The sequence below is a fragment of the Solea solea genome, chromosome 3 (genome assembly GCF_958295425.1).
Source record: "Solea solea chromosome 3, fSolSol10.1, whole genome shotgun sequence".
Taxonomy (NCBI): domain Eukaryota; kingdom Metazoa; phylum Chordata; class Actinopteri; order Pleuronectiformes; family Soleidae; genus Solea; species Solea solea.
This window is the reverse complement of record NC_081136.1, coordinates 26077392-26095847: the sequence shown is the minus strand read 5'-3', so window position 1 is coordinate 26095847 and position 18456 is coordinate 26077392. Positions and strand designations below refer to the sequence as shown.

At 36.6% G+C, this 18456-nt stretch overlaps 2 protein-coding genes across 2 annotated transcripts; one reads left to right on the top strand and one right to left on the bottom strand.

Moving 5' to 3' along the window:
- The first annotated feature begins 73 nt into the window (after positions 1-73).
- On the top strand, positions 74-12196 carry osgep (O-sialoglycoprotein endopeptidase). Its single transcript, XM_058625721.1, has 12 exons — positions 74-221; positions 1004-1123; positions 1226-1345; positions 2213-2388; positions 2498-2593; positions 2676-2725; positions 2825-2903; positions 3020-3085; positions 3437-3527; positions 3880-3955; positions 6474-6572; positions 11827-12196. Exons 2-12 carry the CDS (start codon positions 1009-1011, stop codon positions 11864-11866), a joined length of 1008 nt encoding a protein of 335 aa, XP_058481704.1. The 5' UTR covers positions 74-221; positions 1004-1008; the 3' UTR covers positions 11867-12196.
- si:ch211-214j24.10 (uncharacterized protein LOC558894 homolog) lies at positions 12179-18223 on the bottom strand. Its single transcript, XM_058625722.1, has 4 exons — positions 18070-18223; positions 14856-15644; positions 13971-14003; positions 12179-13015 (listed from the first exon to the last, which is right to left on the bottom strand). Exons 1-4 carry the CDS (start codon positions 18083-18085, stop codon positions 12966-12968), a joined length of 888 nt encoding a protein of 295 aa, XP_058481705.1. The 5' UTR covers positions 18086-18223; the 3' UTR covers positions 12179-12965.
- Positions 18224-18456: the final 233 nt, after the last annotated feature.

Sequence of the window (18456 nt, the reverse complement as noted above, 5' to 3'; positions counted from 1 at the left end):
ACGCATTTAATTGCAAGATTTTATCATGCTCACATGCTGCTGCGGGGAGATAAATTCTGTTTTAAGTGAGGCGCACTGTACAGCAATGTTGGGGTCCTCCGAGACTTATTTAGAACATTTGGGTTGCTGTAATTAACTCTGTTGGTAAAACAAGTGGTTTCATAGATTAACCGACTCGAATTGCGACTAATGCGTATTACCGTGGGAAACTGAAAAGCGAGGTATAATTGTCTTGTTACTCGCAGCAGCGTTTGTATTGTCTAATTTGTAGTTAGACTGCATGTTAACATTGCTAGCATAGCAGCAACACAGCCTTACAGAGTGGTTGATGTGAGTTATCTCCTGCTCCCACTGAGCTAATTAACATAATATGCTATTAACACGTTAGTTCTACACGTCAAGATGAACACTTCATTTGAGTACATTCATCTATATTTTGGTTTTATTGTTTTGTTATTGTTTACAATGAAATAGTGATTGTAAGGTAAATAAATATACATGATATTAGATACTGAGTGATACTGTGATTTCGGAAATTTTAAGGCTTGACAAGTTAAAGCTGTCAACATGACAAGTGTTCAACAAACATTGCAATGTTGCAGCCAAAGTTGTACAATAACTTTAACACACTCAAAAATATAACTTTCAAAAAAATTGTAATCTTCATGCAGGGAGGATGTATAATTTTGTTAAATCATATTGTGTAAGTTTTAGCTGTGTGTTCTGAATACACTGAATGTATTGTAATGACCTGCAGTTTTACTCTACAGTTAATCTGGGGGAACAGTGAACACAACACAATACATATAAAAAGTGACACCAGTATCCAGTCAAGCCAGCAAATGCTGCTGAGATGCAAATTTAGAATTTAGAAATTTGAATCATACCTATCTTCATATCTATTTATACATCAGACGTGTACTTTCTTAAGATACTCAGTCATTAATGAGAAAACTTTGTTGTTTTCTGCAGTTTCATCTCTATTCTGTTGACTGTTTTCCAGCTGCAATGACTGTAGTAATTGGGTTTGAAGGCAGTGCCAATAAGATTGGTATAGGAATCATTAGAGATGGTGAAGTTCTTTCCAATCCTCGACGAACTTACATCACTCCCCCAGGTCAAGGTGAGTCACATTTTTGTCCTATCTCCCCTTCTCCAATGCTACACAGTTAAAGTCATGTGTACAGTGAAGGTGACGGGGAAAGGTTTTTTTTTTACCCACCAGGATTCATGCCGAGCGACACAGCCAGGCATCACCGTGCTGTCATACTGACTGTCCTGAAGGAGGCTCTGGATCAAGCTGGGCTAAAGCCTGCAGACATTGATTGTGTGGCTTACACCAAAGGTAGTGTAAGATCCTGTGTGTTCATGTTTAATTTAAATGTTCCAGGACATTTGATAGAATGAGGGATCCTTTTGTCTCCTTACATGTTTTACAAATTTAAATTATTGTGTTAAATTAGAGTGCCATTCTATATTATTCTCTTAAACAAATGATATTCTTTGAGTAAAGTAGAATACATGCAGCTAATACAACAATTAATAATTAATAAAATTAAAAATGACTAGTCAAATGGAGAGGGAGAACAATCTAATAAACAGTGATACAACAACAACAACAATAATAATAATAATATTAATAATAATAAATATACACTATAAATTAAATTATAATAATCAGTAAATAATACCCCTCCCCCCAAAAACATACTTTTTAAGTATTGCCCATTGCACATACTATACATATGACTTAACTGCTCTAATAGTGCTTTCTTTCTTAGTTAAAGATTATCAACAGTCAGATGAACCTAACAAAGTCTGTAGCAATAAACAAGGCAAGGGAGACCTTGCCTTGTGTCATTCTAAACTGCTTATTACTTCAAATCCAGTTTTAGGAATGTATGTCGATTTTCAGCCTGCTCTGGTATGTTTAATTATTCCTCCTTGCCAAACATACCACACTGTACTTAGAGTGAAAGACATTTGTTTTTAAAATGGTAATGCTGCTCTTTACGTGGGTTCAGTTTGAACTTTAAAAACTCCTCTAAAGAGCTTCAGTTTATCATAGTACACAAAGACTCTCTACTGATGTCAGGTTGAGAAAACTTAATTTGAACTGACAGGCTTATATTACATTCTTTCCGAAACACAAACTGCATGACTTTTGCACCCCAGTATGGAAACCCTTTCACTTGTTCTTCTTCTTCTTCAGGTCCTGGTATGGGTGCCCCCTTAGTAACGACGGCTCTGGTGGCTCGTACAGTTGCACAGCTTTGGGGAAAGCCGCTCCTTGGTGTGAACCACTGTATCGGACATATAGAGATGGGTCGACTCATCACCAAAGCCAACAACCCCACTGTGCTGTATGTTAGTGGGGGGAACACACAGGTTTGTTTCCGCGTTATGAAGGTCTCATTCAATTGGACTAACTGCTGTTTTGTAATGACGCAACACACGTACATTTTTTTAATTTAGTAATTGGTTTCTTCCTGTGCAGGTTATTGCATACTCGGAGCGACGGTATAGAATATTTGGGGAGACCATTGACATTGCAGTTGGGAACTGTTTGGATAGGTTTGCCAGAGTTATAAAGGTTTGTGCTATTTTGATCTTCTTTTTGTCTGTATTTATAAAAGATGTATAACATTTCTATGCCCAACTGTTTCTCACCTCAGATTTCTAATGACCCCAGTCCAGGTTACAACATAGAGCAGATGGCCAAGAAGTGAGTGATGGTGTACAAAATACATTTATATACGATCTGCAGCTGTTGGACACTTAACAGCTTCACAGATATTCACTTTGCTTCTGTCCGTGTCCTTAGAGGGAGTCAGTATGTGGAGTTGCCATATACAGTTAAAGGAATGGATGTCTCATTTTCTGGGATCTTATCCTACATTGAGGTGAGTAGAAATTCATGTTACTTAATAAGTATATAATCTTATACTTTAATACTTACCTATATGTTCCCTCAGGGTTAATGTTAATGAGTCACATTTTTAAACTCTTTCTTTTATAGGAGGCTGCTCATAAGATGCTGAGCTCTGGTCAGTGTACAGCAGAGGACCTGTGTTTCTCACTTCAGGTGAGAAGGATCAAATAGGCTGTTTTTATATATGGTGACCTTTGTTGCTATAAAAACAGTTGTATGACTTTGTAGCACCTATTTGTGAGTTTCAAGATCCTAAATCTTGTCAAAGGTTGTTTTATCTTATTTGGTCTTAAATATGATGAACCTGCTGTTTCACCTCTCATTTCATCAGTACCTGAAGTTTTACCTGTTTTATTGTTTTTTAGAAAAGGACCAAGTTCTTATATTTGAAAATGAAATTAAAACTACATTACATTCTGAGTATAGCCATAGATTGACTTTGTATTGATGAATAATGGTTGCAGCTGTAATCATGATATTAAATTGTGTCTGTTTTCCCTGTAGGAGACATTATTCTCCATGCTGGTCGAGATCACAGAGAGGGCGATGGCTCACTGCGGCTCCCAGGAGGTCCTCATCGTTGGGGGTGTTGGCTGTGAGTAACACAGGAATGTAATGTCTGTTCAAATGTGTATTTCAATCTCATTTGTTTGTGATTCTGCCTGTGTTGAGTTTGTTATCATGCCCAGTAAATTGTACTTGTGAAATATCCCAATCATGTAGTAATATCAAGAGCAAAATGTTCCAATTTCTAGGAAAAAAGGGGTGAGTTTCTGTCACATGGGCAAAATTGCAATAGAGTACAGTGATATGATGTATATTGCGATTTGGATCGTGATAGTTAACCATCTGTAAAAAGTGGGTCCCTTTGTGGAAGGTTTCGGAAACACTGTTGTGTAGAATATCAGTTTGTATTGAATTGAGATGTGTTGTTAATTTTGCTGCAGGTAACCTGAGGCTACAGGAGATGATGGAGGTGATGTGTAAGGAGAGAGGAGCCAAGCTGTTTGCCACAGATGAACGGTAAAAATATTTATGTCAAGAGTTTGATTCAGCCGGGCTGTATATTACTGGACTGAAGTATTCTCATACAAGTTACACTTGTACCCTATCAGAATTTGTGATTTTCAGAGAATATGGATGACAATGCAAAAATGTTTCTTTCACTCATGGTTAGTGGTTGGGTGAAGCTAAATTATTGCTCTTTTTAAATCATAATGACAACACCACAAACTTCCCAAATGACCCTGATCAAAGTGTACATACCCTAGTTCTTAATACCATGGATTGACCCCTTTAACATCAATGACAGCTTGAAGTCTTTTGTGGTAGTGATGGATTATTTTCTCAGATGGTAAAGCTGCCCATTCTTCTTGGCAAAAAGCCTCTAGTTCCTGTAAATTGTTGAGCTCTCTTGGCTTCTGCAGCCCAATTTTTTTCAAGTGCCTCCTTATTGTGCTGATTGGCATTCTCAATTCCTTGGATATCTTTTTATGTCATTTTTAGTTCTGAAACAATTAATCGATTACTAAATTAATCGACAACTATTTTGATAATCGATTCATCGGTTCAAAGCTTTTTTCCATGATTAAAACAAGATTTCTGATTGTTTAAGCTTCTTAAATGTGAGTATTTCCTTCTTTTCTTTGCTCTGGATAACAAATAAATCATTGGTTTTGGTTTGTAGACAAAACAAGACATTTGAGAACATCATCATTTCCAGGTTTGACGAACAACGCTCAACATTTTTTAAGGTTTTCTGATATTTTATGGACCAAACGATAAATCGATGAATCGAGAAAATAATCGACAGATTAATCGATTATGAAAATAATTGTTAGTTGCAGCTCTAGTAATTTTCCTGTTTTATAAAGTTCAACTACCTTCACATGCAGATCCTTTGATAATTATTTTGCTTTGGATGAAAACATGCAGGGGTCTGTTCGGAGACTAGAAACTCACTGACTTTTGTTTGAATCCGGGCCAAAACCTCCAGGGTATGTTAACATTTGATCAGGGTCATTTAGCTAGTTTCTGTTGTCATTATGATTTTAAAAAAAGAACTCACAATAGTTATTTTAATACTATACTAGGGTTAGGGTTAGGGTATATATATATATATATGTATACATACACGTATGTATATGTACAGCGGAGGAAATAAAAGAATTGAACGCGTCAACATTTTTCTGAGTAAATGGGGTGGGGCTGATGGGGCTATCACTATTGGCTTTGCATGACATTTTCACAAGATGTCAATAACAACCCAAATAATCCACACATACAAATATATCAAAACAAATTAGTCCATAAATGAAGTTGTGTGTAATAAAGTGAAATGACACAGGGAGAAAGTATTGAATTCACTTGCTGAAATGTATTTAATACTTAGTAGTAAAGCCTTTGTTGGTAATGACAGCTTCAAGACGCCTCCTGTATGGAGAAACTAGTTGCACACAATGATCAGTTGTGATTTTTGCCCATTCTTCAAATCTTGAAGGTTCCGGGGGCATCTTCTATAAACTCTGATCTTCAATTCTTTCCAGAGGTTTTCAATCGGATTCAAGTGTGGTGATTGACTGGGCCATTCTAACAGATTGATTTACTTTCTCTTAAGCCAATTGATTGTTTCCTTGGCTGTGTGTTATATATTATGCATATATATATATATATATATATATATATATATATATGTATATGTGTGTGTGTATATACATATATATATACTGTATATATATGTGTGTATATATATGTGTGTGTATATACATATATATATATATATATATATACTGTATATATATGTGTATATATGTATATATATACATATATATGTGTGTGTGTGTATATATATATATATGTATATGTATATGTATCAGTCAGTCAGTCATCATCTACCGCTTTATCCTCTGCCAGAGGGTCGCGGGGGTGCTGTGCCAATCTCAGCTACATCGGGCGATAGGGGGGGTACACCCTGGACAGTTCGCCAGTCCATCGCAGGGTCACACAGATAGAGACAAACAACCATTCACTCTCACACTCACTCCTATGGTCAATTTAGAGTGTCCAATTTACCTAATCCCCACATTGCATGTTTTTGGACTGTGGGAGGAAGCCGGAGAACCCGGAGAGAACCCACGCACACACGGGGAGAACATTCAAACTCCATGCAGAAAGGCCCTTGTTCCAACCGGGGCTCGAACCCGGGTGCTAACCACTACACCACCGTGTGGCCCATGTATGTATGTATATGTATATATATATATATATATATATATATATGTGTGGCTTCACTTTACCCAGTATGTAAACTTATGAGCACAACTGTATATGCTTGTCTCACAAATTTGGTAGATCAGAATAACACAATGACCCTGCAGTAACATTTTTGTGTGGTTGGTGTAAATGCACACACAGGTACAAAGGTTTTTTTTGTGTCACATTGTATACTCAATCGCAGGTAAATTCCTGCAGATTTCAGACTCTTGGAAACATTGTGATATAAATGCAGGCCAGATAATACTTAGTTCACTTTGTCCCTCAGTTTCTGTATAGACAATGGTGCCATGATTGCTCAAGCTGGTTGGGAGATGTTCAGATCTGGTCAGGTGACACAACTGGAGGAATCATGGATAACACAAAGGTTGATCCCATTTTATTGTGGGTTTTTTTTCACAAACACTACAGCAAGGCATGGAAATATAGTATAGTAAGTGACAAACAGGTCATATCTGACATACTATTATGACGTTTTTGAGTGATTTCGGGCGTCATACTATACTAGGACTTTTTTGAGTGATTTTGGATGACATACTATACTACAGTATGGCTTTTTTGGACAACATACTATACTGTATCTTTTTGGTATAATTTTAGACGACATAAGATAATATGACTTTTTTGGTGTCATTTTGGATGACATACTATACTATGACTTTTTTTTAAGTGATTTTGGATGACATACTATACTATGACTTTTTTCAATGATTTTGGACGACATACTATATACTATGACTTTTTTGAGTGATTTTGGACGACATACTATATACTATGACTTTTTTGGGTGGTTTTGGACGACATACTATACTATGACTTTTTTGGGTGGTTTTGGACGACATACTGTACTATGACCTTTTTAAATGATTTTGGGCGACATACTATACTATGACCTTTTTCAATGATTTTTGACGACGTACTATACTATGACTTTTTTGAGTGATTTTGGACGACATACTATACTATGACCTTTTTCAATGATTTTGGACGACATACTATACAATGACCTTTTTCAATGATTTTGGACGACATACTATACTATGACTTTTTTGTGTGATCTTGGATGACGTACTATACTATGACTTTTTTGAGTGATTTTGGATGACATACTATACTATGACCTTTTTCAATGATTTTGGACGACATACTATACTATGACTTTTTTGAGTGATTTTGGACGACATACTATACTATGACCTTTTTCAATGATTTTGGACGACATACTATACAATGACCTTTTTCAATGATTTTGGACGACATACTATACTATGACTTTGTTGAGTGATTTTAGACGACATACTATACTATGACTTTTTTGTGTGATCTTGGATGACGTACTATACTATGACCTTTTTCAATGATTTTGGACGACATACTATACTATGACTTTTTTGAGTGATTTTGGACGACATACTATACTATGACCTTTTTCAATGATTTTGGACGACATACTATACAATGACCTTTTTCAATGATTTTGGACGACATACTATACTATGACTTTGTTGAGTGATTTTAGACGACATACTATACTATGACTTTTCTGTGTGGTTTTGGACGACATACTATGCTATGACTTTTTTGAGTGATTTTGGACGACATACTATACAATGACCTTTTTCAATGATTTTGGACGCCATACTATACTATGACCTTTTTCAATGATTTTGGACGACATGCTATACTATGACTTTTTTGTGTGATCTTGGACGACATACTATACTATGACTTTTTTGGTGTAATTTTGGACGACATACTATACTATGACTTTTTTGAGTGATTTTGGACGACATACTATACTATGACTTTTTGAGTGATCTTGGACAACATACTATACTATGACCTTTTTCAATGATTTTGGACGACATACTATACTATGACCTTTTTCAATGATTTCGGACGACATACTATACTATGACTTTTTTGGTGTAATTTTGGACGACATACTATACTATGACTTTTTTGAGTGATTTTGGACGACATACTATACTATGACTTTTAGAGTGATCTTGGACGACATACTATACTATGACCTTTTTCAATGATTTCGGACGACATACTATACTATGACTTTTTTGGTGTAATTTTGTACGACATACTATACTATGACCTTTTTCAATGATTTTGGACGACATACTATACTATGACTTTTTTGAGTGATTTTGGACGACATACTATACTATGACTTTTGTGTGATCTTGGACGACATACTATACTATGACTTTGTTGAGTGATTTTGGACGACATACTATACTATGACTTTTTTGGGTGGTTTTGGACGACATACTATACTATGACTTTTTTGGGTGGTTTTGGAAGACATACTATACTATGACTTTTTGAGTGATTTTGGACGACATACTATATTATGACCTTTTTCAATGATTTTGGACGACATACTGTACTATGACTTTTTTCAATGATTTTAGACGACATACTATACTATGACTTTTTTGGGTGATTTTGGACGACATACTATACTATGACTTTTTGAGTGATTTTGGACGACATACTATACTATGACCTTTTTGGGTGGTTTTGGACGACATACTATACTATGACTTTTTGAGTGATTTTGGACGACATACTATACTATGTCTTTTTGAGTGATTTTGGACGACATACTATACTATGACTTTTTTGGTGTAATTTTGGACGACATACTATACTATGACTTTTTGAGTGATTTTGGACGACATACTATACTATGACTTTTTGAGTGATTTTGGACGACATACTGTACTATGACCTCTTTCAATGATTTTGGACGACATACTATACTATGACTTTTTTGGGTGGTTTTGGATGACATACTATACTATGACTTTTTTGGTGGTTTTGGACGACATACTATACTATGACTTTTTTGGGTGGTTTTGGACGACATACTATACTATGACTTTTTTGGGTGGTTTTGGACGACATACTATACTATGACTTTTTGAGTGATTTTGGACGACATACTATACTATGACCTTTTTCAATGATTTTGGACGACATACTATACTATGACTTTTTGAGTGATTTTGGACGACATACTATGACCTTTTTCAATGATTTTGGACGACATACTATACTATGACTTTTTTGGTGTAATTTTGGACGACATACTATACTATGACCTTTGTCAATGATTTTGGACGACATACTATACTATGACTTTTTTGGTGTAATTTTGGACGACATACTATACTATGACTTTTTTCAATGATTTTAGACGACATACTATACTATGACTTTTTTGGGTGGTTTTGGACGACATACTATACTATGACTTTTTTGGGGGGTTTTGGACGACATACTATACTATGACTTTTTTGGTGTAATTTTGGACGACATACTATACTATGACCTTTGTCAATGATTTTGGACGACATACTATACTATGACTTTTTTGGTGTAATTTTGGACGACATACTATACTATGACTTTTTGAGTGATTTTGGACGACATACTATACTATGACTTTTTTGGGTGATCTTGGACGACATACTATACTATGACTTTTTTGGGTGGTTTTTGACGACATACTATACTATGACTTTTTGAGTGATTTTGGACGACATACTATACTATGACTTTTTGAGTGATTTTGGACGACATACTATACTATGACCTTTTTCAATGATTTTGGACGACATACTATACTATGACTTTTTTGTGTGATCTTGGACAACATACTATACTATGACCTTTTTCAATGATTTCGGACGACATACTATACTATGACTTTTTTTGTGTAATTTTGGACGACATACTATACTATGACCTTTTTCAATGATTTTGGACGACATACTATACTATGACTTTTTTGAGTGATTTTGGACGACATACTATACTATGACTTTTTTTGGGTGGTTTTGGACGACATACTATACTATGACTTTTTTGGGTGGTTTTGGAAGACATACTATACTATGACTTTTTGAATGATTTTGGACGACATACTGTACTATGATTTTTTCAATGATTTTAGACGACATACTATACTATGACTTTTTTGGGTGATTTTGGACGACATACTATACTATGACTTTTTGAGTGATTTTGGACGACATACTATACTATGACCTTTTTCAATGATTTTGGACGACATACTATACTATGACTTTTTGAGTGATTTTGGACGACATACTATACTATGACCTTTTTCAATGATTTTGGACGACATACTGTACTATGACTTTTTTCAATGATTTTAGACGACATACTATACTATGACTTTTTTGGGTGATTTTGGACGACATACTATACTATGACTTTTTGAGTGATTTTGGACGACATACTATACTATGACCTTTTTCAATGATTTTGGACGACATACTATACTATGACTTTTTGAGTGATTTTGGACGACATACTATACTATGACCTTTTTCAATGATTTTGGACGACATACTATACTATGACTTTTTGAGTGATTTTGGACGACATACTATACTATGACTTTTTTGGGTGGTTTTGGACGACATACTATACTATGACTTTTTTGGTGTAATTTTGGACGACATACTATACTATGACTTTTTTGGGTGGTTTTGGACGACATACTATACTATGACTTTTTGAGTGATTTTGGACGACATACTATACTATGACCTTTTTCAATGATTTTGGACGACATACTGTACTATGACTTTTTTCAATGATTTTAGACGACATACTATACTATGACTTTTTTGGGTGGTTTTGGACGACATACTATACTATGACTTTTTGAGTGATTTTGGACGACATACTATACTATGACTTTTTTGGGTGGTTTTGGACGACATACTATACTATGACTTTTTGAGTGATTTTGGACGACATACTATACTATGACCTTTTTCAATGATTTTGGACGACATACTATACTATGACTTTTTTAGTGATTTTGGACAACATACTATACTATGACTTTTTGAGTGATTTTGGACGACATACTATAGTATGACCTTTTTCAATGATTTTGGACGACATACTATACTATGACTTTTTTGGTGTAATTTTGGACGACATACTATACTATGACTTTTTGAGTGATTTTGGACGACATACTATACTATGACTTTTTGAGTGATTTTGGACGACATACTATACTATGACCTTTTTCAATGATTTTGGACGACATACTATACTATGACTTTTTTGTGTGATCTTGGACGACATACTATACTATGACTTTTTGAGTGATTTTGGACGACATACTATACTATGACCTTTTTCAATGATTTTGGACGACATACTATACTATGACTTTGTTGAGTGATTTTGGACGACATACTATACTATGACTTTTTGAGTGATTTTGGACGACATACTATACTATGACCTTTTTCAATGATTTTGGACAACATACTGTACTATGACCTCTTTCAATGATTTTGGACGACATACTATACTATGACTTTTTTGGGTGGTTTTGGATGACATACTATACTACGACTTTTTGGGTGGTTTTGGACGACATACTGTACTATGACCTCTTTCAATGATTTTGGACGACATACTATACTTTGACTTTTTGGGTGGTTTTGGACGACATACTATACTACTACATACATACTAAACACACTATAACATTTCAAAGATGAGGTTTTTCTCGTCTTTCTGTGTCATCATCCTTTTTCCTGTTGTAGGTTCAGAACTGATGAAGTGGAGGTGACGTGGCGAGACTGACATAATGGCTTCGAGCTAGAAGAAAAAAAGGACCCCTCAACTGTGCTGCATTTGGCCTTTTCATAACCAGATATTTGATTTGGTATAGTCATAAGTCCTGCAAGATTAACAGTACTGGAGGTTTATTGTGGGAGTCTTGTTTACATTAATTTTACAAGCTTCCTTTAGGGGTGAGGGGCCAAGCTGAAACTGAAGAGCATATTCTGAGATTATGTTTACTCACCTTTGCTAAACACCGTTTAAGAAACATGAACAGAAACTATTTTTGACTTTCAGCCTGTACAGACGCAATTAAGATTTCACACATTCAAATAAAAGGATGATGGACAATTTTATTCATTTTTATTGAGCAATACCGTTCACTTACATTTCCTCATTCTCCAGTGTAAATTTTCTTCTTCAATAAATTTTCTTTTCAAAAAAAAAATCAACATACTGGACACGGTGACATATCTTATTTCATGAGTAACATTCACCCGATTAGGGAATGAAATAAAAACAAAAGGAACACAGCATTAAGATCTGATGGGATAAAGGGTGAAATCTACTGTGCCATTGACTACACCCTTCTGTAAACTGAAGACATGGCTACAGAAGTCCTCTGCATACATAAACCATAAAACTCAAGCAGGTACAAGACATTCCGTTCATCATTAACAGGGATAAATTACTCTCATGAGGGTTTCTGCCACAGAAATTGGTCACAACAGATTTTTAACAAAGTGCTTGATTGACCACTTGCTTTACAAAAGGACCATATTTTGATAAAACTGCAGCTTTGGGGGGGGGGGGGGATTAAGTTATAGCCTCAGAGATTTAGAAAAAAAAGGAAGAAAAAAAAAGGACCAGCTCTAAACATATAAGCTAAGATAGCAATGAAAACATCGGATTAATTAAGGCAGGCTCTGTAAGGCATTAAAAAAAGTCCAATGTTGCAAGATCTCAGAGGAGTTAGTCCAAAGTGTCTCAGTGTGGTTTCGTGTGAAGACATCATCCTGAGTGCAGTGTGTGACAATGGGACTCAAACGTTGTCCGTCTTTTTATGTTTTCGTGTGCATGTAGGCGTGTGTTGTGTGTTGGCTTTGGGTTTCTGGCGCTGCTAGGCTGGGTGCTCCTGGGTGTCCTTGTACCAGACGATCCTTTTTGGATCTGGAAAACAACCAAACATAAAGGAAAATATTACAATTAATTTCAACTCAATCAGGACTTGTGCGTTGCTGTTCACTTTCTATAAAAAGGTACACATGTTCCACTGCTCATTACCACAAATATCAGATTGGTAGTGGTTTGGTAAGACAAGATCGGGGTCACGATGGAGACAAGTTTTAACTAGAAACAATGACAATATAACTTGAAAATACTTAAAAACATGTAACATTTTTAAAATTGTGACAGGATACATTTCCTTCAAGTCAGACTAGATTTCAAGATGGAAAAGTTATACATTTGTGTGTATTTACAGTAACTTGTAGTGCCACCACCTAATGGCCTGGAGTGTGAATCAATAGATAAGGCAAAAAAAATCTTTTTAATGACTCTTGTGAAACAGGTTTTCACTAGATGAGACATCTCATCATATATTAACCTCATCACACCCCTACTAATAAGCCAAATGCGTGGCAGCAACTTGATGCCTTTAGGCGTGATCAAGACAAGCTGCTTAAGTTCAAACACAGAATCAGAGCAGGGGGAAAAAAACCTGCTGATCTACTGGGATTTTAATGCACTGCCATCTTAAGGGTTTACAGAGAATGTCCACATGAGCAGCAGTCTGAAAAGCTTGTTGACACATTTTGTTTTTTTTACAATCAAGAAGTGTAAATGACCACAGCAGGTACCACTTTTAATTGAGACCCCCACCTAGCTGACGTTTTCATGGACCAGAGTTCTGTGAAACAATGTCTGTGATAAATATGACTAAGGAGTTTGCAAAATAGGCACAGTCACAACACTGCAGTGGCATGTTGAGGTGTTTTTAAAGAGTTAAAGCCCATTACAACACAAATCCCCACTGTGGCAGTCTTCAATGACTCAAACATGCTCACGTTTGGGGCTGAGCAGCAGCCCATCATCACCTAAAAATTAACTCTTCATATCAACTCACCTTTTTTCTGTCTGTTACAGGTAGAATTCCATTCTGAGGAGGAACAAAAATAAGAATTATTAGTAGAGACAATTATCAAACTAAAAAGTCACAGCATAGACTATATATATAAAAAAATGAACTCCCACTGTGAAGCCTCAACTTTTCTGATTCAACCACTGCTATGTCAAAAATTCACAGGTGTTAGCTGCAACCAGGTGGACAATACAACTCTCAATCACACTGGAGTTTAACTCATATGTCATGTGATATCCTTTTTCCACTTAATGAGAAGAATTATTCACAAAACTGACATGTTCTTTTAAATCAGGTTCTCAAAAAAGGGCCAGATTAAATAATGTGAAGCTGTCTGGGGGCCAATGGTCACTTCAGACCTTTTTTTAACAGTGACTTTACATACAAATGCACTGTTTAATTCAAATACATTTTCATTGTCACAACTACCATTGTTAAATGGCAATGGAACCACACAGGAGTGACAAATTATAGAAAAAGAAAAAAAATATGACCGCTACAGGTGGGTTTCGAACCCAGGACACTGGTTACAAAGCGCAACTCCTTTGTTAAAGTGCCTCCCTGGCCATAAATAATACATTATAAAACAAAAGCCATACAAAATCTTACTGAGGGCCATGATTGGTCCATGTGCTGGACTGTGGACATGCCGGTTTTAAATCAAACTAGTGATTGAGGCCATTCACTCCTCAGGAAAATGTTTACTGACATTATAAATCATGTCAAATGAGTAGTAAGCTCATTTTACATTGGACTTCCGTTCAAACATTGGAGTTGTTCCCTTGTGGCCAACTGCTGCCCCTTATCCCACTTTTCAGACATCCATTTTTTGTACATAGTCTATTCTTCAGAGCTTATCTTACTACTCACCCCTATTGTGATAGTTCAAAGCTTCTACTAGATGGCGACAGCTCAGCAGCAGCTTTCCGTTGCTCTCTTCCACCTCTGGGCGCGTGTTTGGGGTGATGGAGGTAGTGACTGGAACTGGTGTTTCTTGAGGAGCCTGGACTGTGGCTGCTGTATGGATCTGTGGGTCTTGTGACTGTTTAGCGTCTGTGGGCTGTGGTGGGAGGGCAGTGGGGTGAGGGCTGGTGCCCTCTGTGACAGGCCTCGTCTCACTGATGAAACTGAGACCCCACTGGTTCTGTAGCAGTACACCGATGAGGGGGCGGTCCTCCTCCAGCGCTCCACCTGCTGCTCCTGCTTTCACCTTGGAAGCGTAGCTGACAGCAGGCTGCAGCTTGGCAGGACTGTCCTGCACAGGGAAGGCAGGTGGGGGTTTGAGCAGTGACAGACTGTCCTCCACCCACCTCTCTTTTTGGTTAACCTTCTGTGGCCGCTCGCTAACTCGGCTGACTCCCTTCTGACTCTCCCTACGGAGGCTGCGCCCTTTGTGCTGCTGACCCTTGCGGTCCTTTTCCCTGCGGAAGGTGAAGCCGTGCGTGTGACTGGGTCCAATCAGGACACCCTCGGGTGAGAGCTGTCGGGGCTGTTGGTCACCTCCAGAGATGCAACCACCACCACCACCTCCGCAATTTCCTGAGCCAGGGGATAGGCGGCGGTTACGAATGTGGGGCTCTGAGTTAGCGGCTGAAACGAGGGCGGCTGGGTCACACAGGTTATCGGACTCACACACAGTGTTGCTGGCTTCCCATGTACCTGAAATAAGCATAACATGTTGGTCACACATCTGCAGTTTTTAAAAGTTGACACATTAGACACGATAGATAATTGTTTTTTTTTCCTCTGCTTCTCAATGACAATAGTGAAAATTTTTGTTTTCAAAAGAAGTTTATGGGCATCATTTTGAAGTCTAGGTAACACCTATTGCCATTGTACGTGTGCAGGATATGAAATGTGATTTTTTTTTTTCAAAGACTGCTTGAACTGCAGTAAATGCTGCTTTGTTTTTTTTAACAATGTTTTCTCAATATGATAACCTAACATTTTTTAATTACATACCCTCATACATTAACTACTTGGTGGGCAGAGAACTTGCTAGACACTTGCAACAAGACATTGCAGTTGGATTTAAATTATTATATTTACATTTATTCAAAGGTTACTTTAAGGCATTAAGATTTAGTATTTTTTTTCTAATAAAAACATTAAAAATACAGTTCATTTTTCAATTCAGACTGTACAGTAGGCTCATGGTCTTAAGAAAATTAAGAGATCCACAGAAAAACAACACAATGTATAGCATCTGGAATGTATTTGAAAAGTGCGGAACCTGATTCAGCTCTTTTAATTTAAGGATTTAATTTAGAGACGTATTAAGTAAAGAACTAAATGTAAACCTGCAATTCCTTAAGACAGCTTAAAGAGTATTGAGCTGCACAGACGCGAAAGCATTCAGGTCGGTTAGAGTAAAATTCCCAGAGCACCAATTACAGCACCTGTAGTCTGTGTGTGCTAAATGTCTTGTATGTTTGACCAGAATTTGACAATATAAATAGACTATTGTTTTCTTACACGTAAAGACTTATTTTATTTACCAAAGAAATACATAATCTAAATTGTATGCAAAACAGATCATACCGTTTTAGTACTGCAACTAACGATTATTTTAATAATCAAGTAATCTGTTGATTAATTTCTCAAATGATCAAGTAATTGTTTGGTCCATAAAATGTTAGAAAATGTTGATCAGTGTTACTCAAACCTGGAAAGGACATTGCCCTCAAATGTCTCGTTTTATCCTATCCTAACAATCCAGTTTTAATTATTTCTTTGTTATATAAAACAAAGAAATCCGAAAACATTCACATTTAAGAAACTACAACAAATAAATCAGAAAACTTGTTTTAATTCCTTAAACCACTTAAACATATGAATCAATTAACAAAATAGTCAATGATAATTTAGTAAATGATTAATAATTGATTCATTGTTTCAGCCCTAATCTAAAATTATATTTTGACACATTTTGGCTTTAATATTGCAGACCATATTGTGATTTCAATATAATTTCAATTAATTGTTCGACCCTACCAAAATATGCTACATATATTGGCACATTCTACTAGTATAATATATATATATATATATATATATATATATATATATATATATATATATGTATATGTGTGTGTGTGTGTGTGTGTGTATGTATATACACATACATACACACATAAAAAAGAACGTGGCATAAAAAAAGAAATAAGGAGGATTCAAACAACTGCAATGAGAGACTACAGCAGTTGGATTCGAACTATACTGACCTGGATTCAAAACCGTTGTGAATTTTAATGCATTTATTTCAACAATCCTGCTACTAAGCAACGTTTTCATCGTCCTGGTCTTCAGTCAGAAGAGAACCCAAAGCAGGAAAACGGTAATGCTGTCATATCATCATCGCATTATTCAACGACGTTATCGCATGCTTTCCTTATATAGTGTCGCCTCAATAAAAAGTATCAGTCTACTAGCAAAAATGTCATGTCACGAAAAACACAATTGTCGTATTCTTTGGGAGGCCGTGGTCTTGTCGGGTGTTAAAGATGAAGCGGGGACATAATTCACATGTTACATGAGTACAGTTGGCCTGACCAGCGTCCCGCTCCTCATTAGCACCACATTTCTATGAACGGGTGAGGTAGTTGTCCAGGTTAACAGGCCCGCCTCAGCATATAAAGATAATTATCCGATTTTAATCTTACACCCGCCACAGTCTCGGATTTGACGAGTAACTTTGCTGCCATTTCACGGGATTCTTACGGTTTGTAGCTGCGGAGCTAGCAGCCAGTACCGGAGTTAGCAAACTTTAATTAGCAGCGTCACTGTGCAGCGAATTAAACATGACTACTTTAATGGTCGTCATTGTGTTATATGTAGTATAGTTAAAACATGTCCTGATAGTAGCTACCGTCGACGAAGCGGCTTTATTTGCCGCGTATTAGGAACTCCGATGCTAGCTAGCTCGTTGGCCGAAGCCAAAGTTTCGTAACCCCCATTCAAAGCGGCGAGCAGCCTGCTATCGACACCGCTAGCAAGGTAGCTAACATCGTAGCGGGACAACAAAAAACACCAATGAAAGTAAAGAGTTTCGGTCATGTGTATCAGAAAAGTTGTACAAACTTACCTGTCTTGATATGCATGTCTTTTCGTCGGATGTGTCGTGGGAGCTGAACCGTTTACTAACTTTTGTTTACAGCGTTGGGAGAACGACAACTCGCTGGATGAGTCTTGACTGGCCACCCGGAAGCGACACGAGAATGTGGGTGGAACAGGAAGTCCCTGTAGATAAGCAGTCCGGCGGGAAACGTGGAGGGAAGTGAAATATTTAGCTTGCGTTATAATTACAATCCACGATAACATTGGTTCTTATAGATATGTATTTCTTTAGGCTCAAACGTCTCAAGTTAGTACTCGTTTTCCAAATTGTATAAATACAGCTACACAGCTTTTGTATCCTTTTTTTTTTTTAAATGTCGGTTGTTTACGTTTACACACGCAATACAATGTTCTG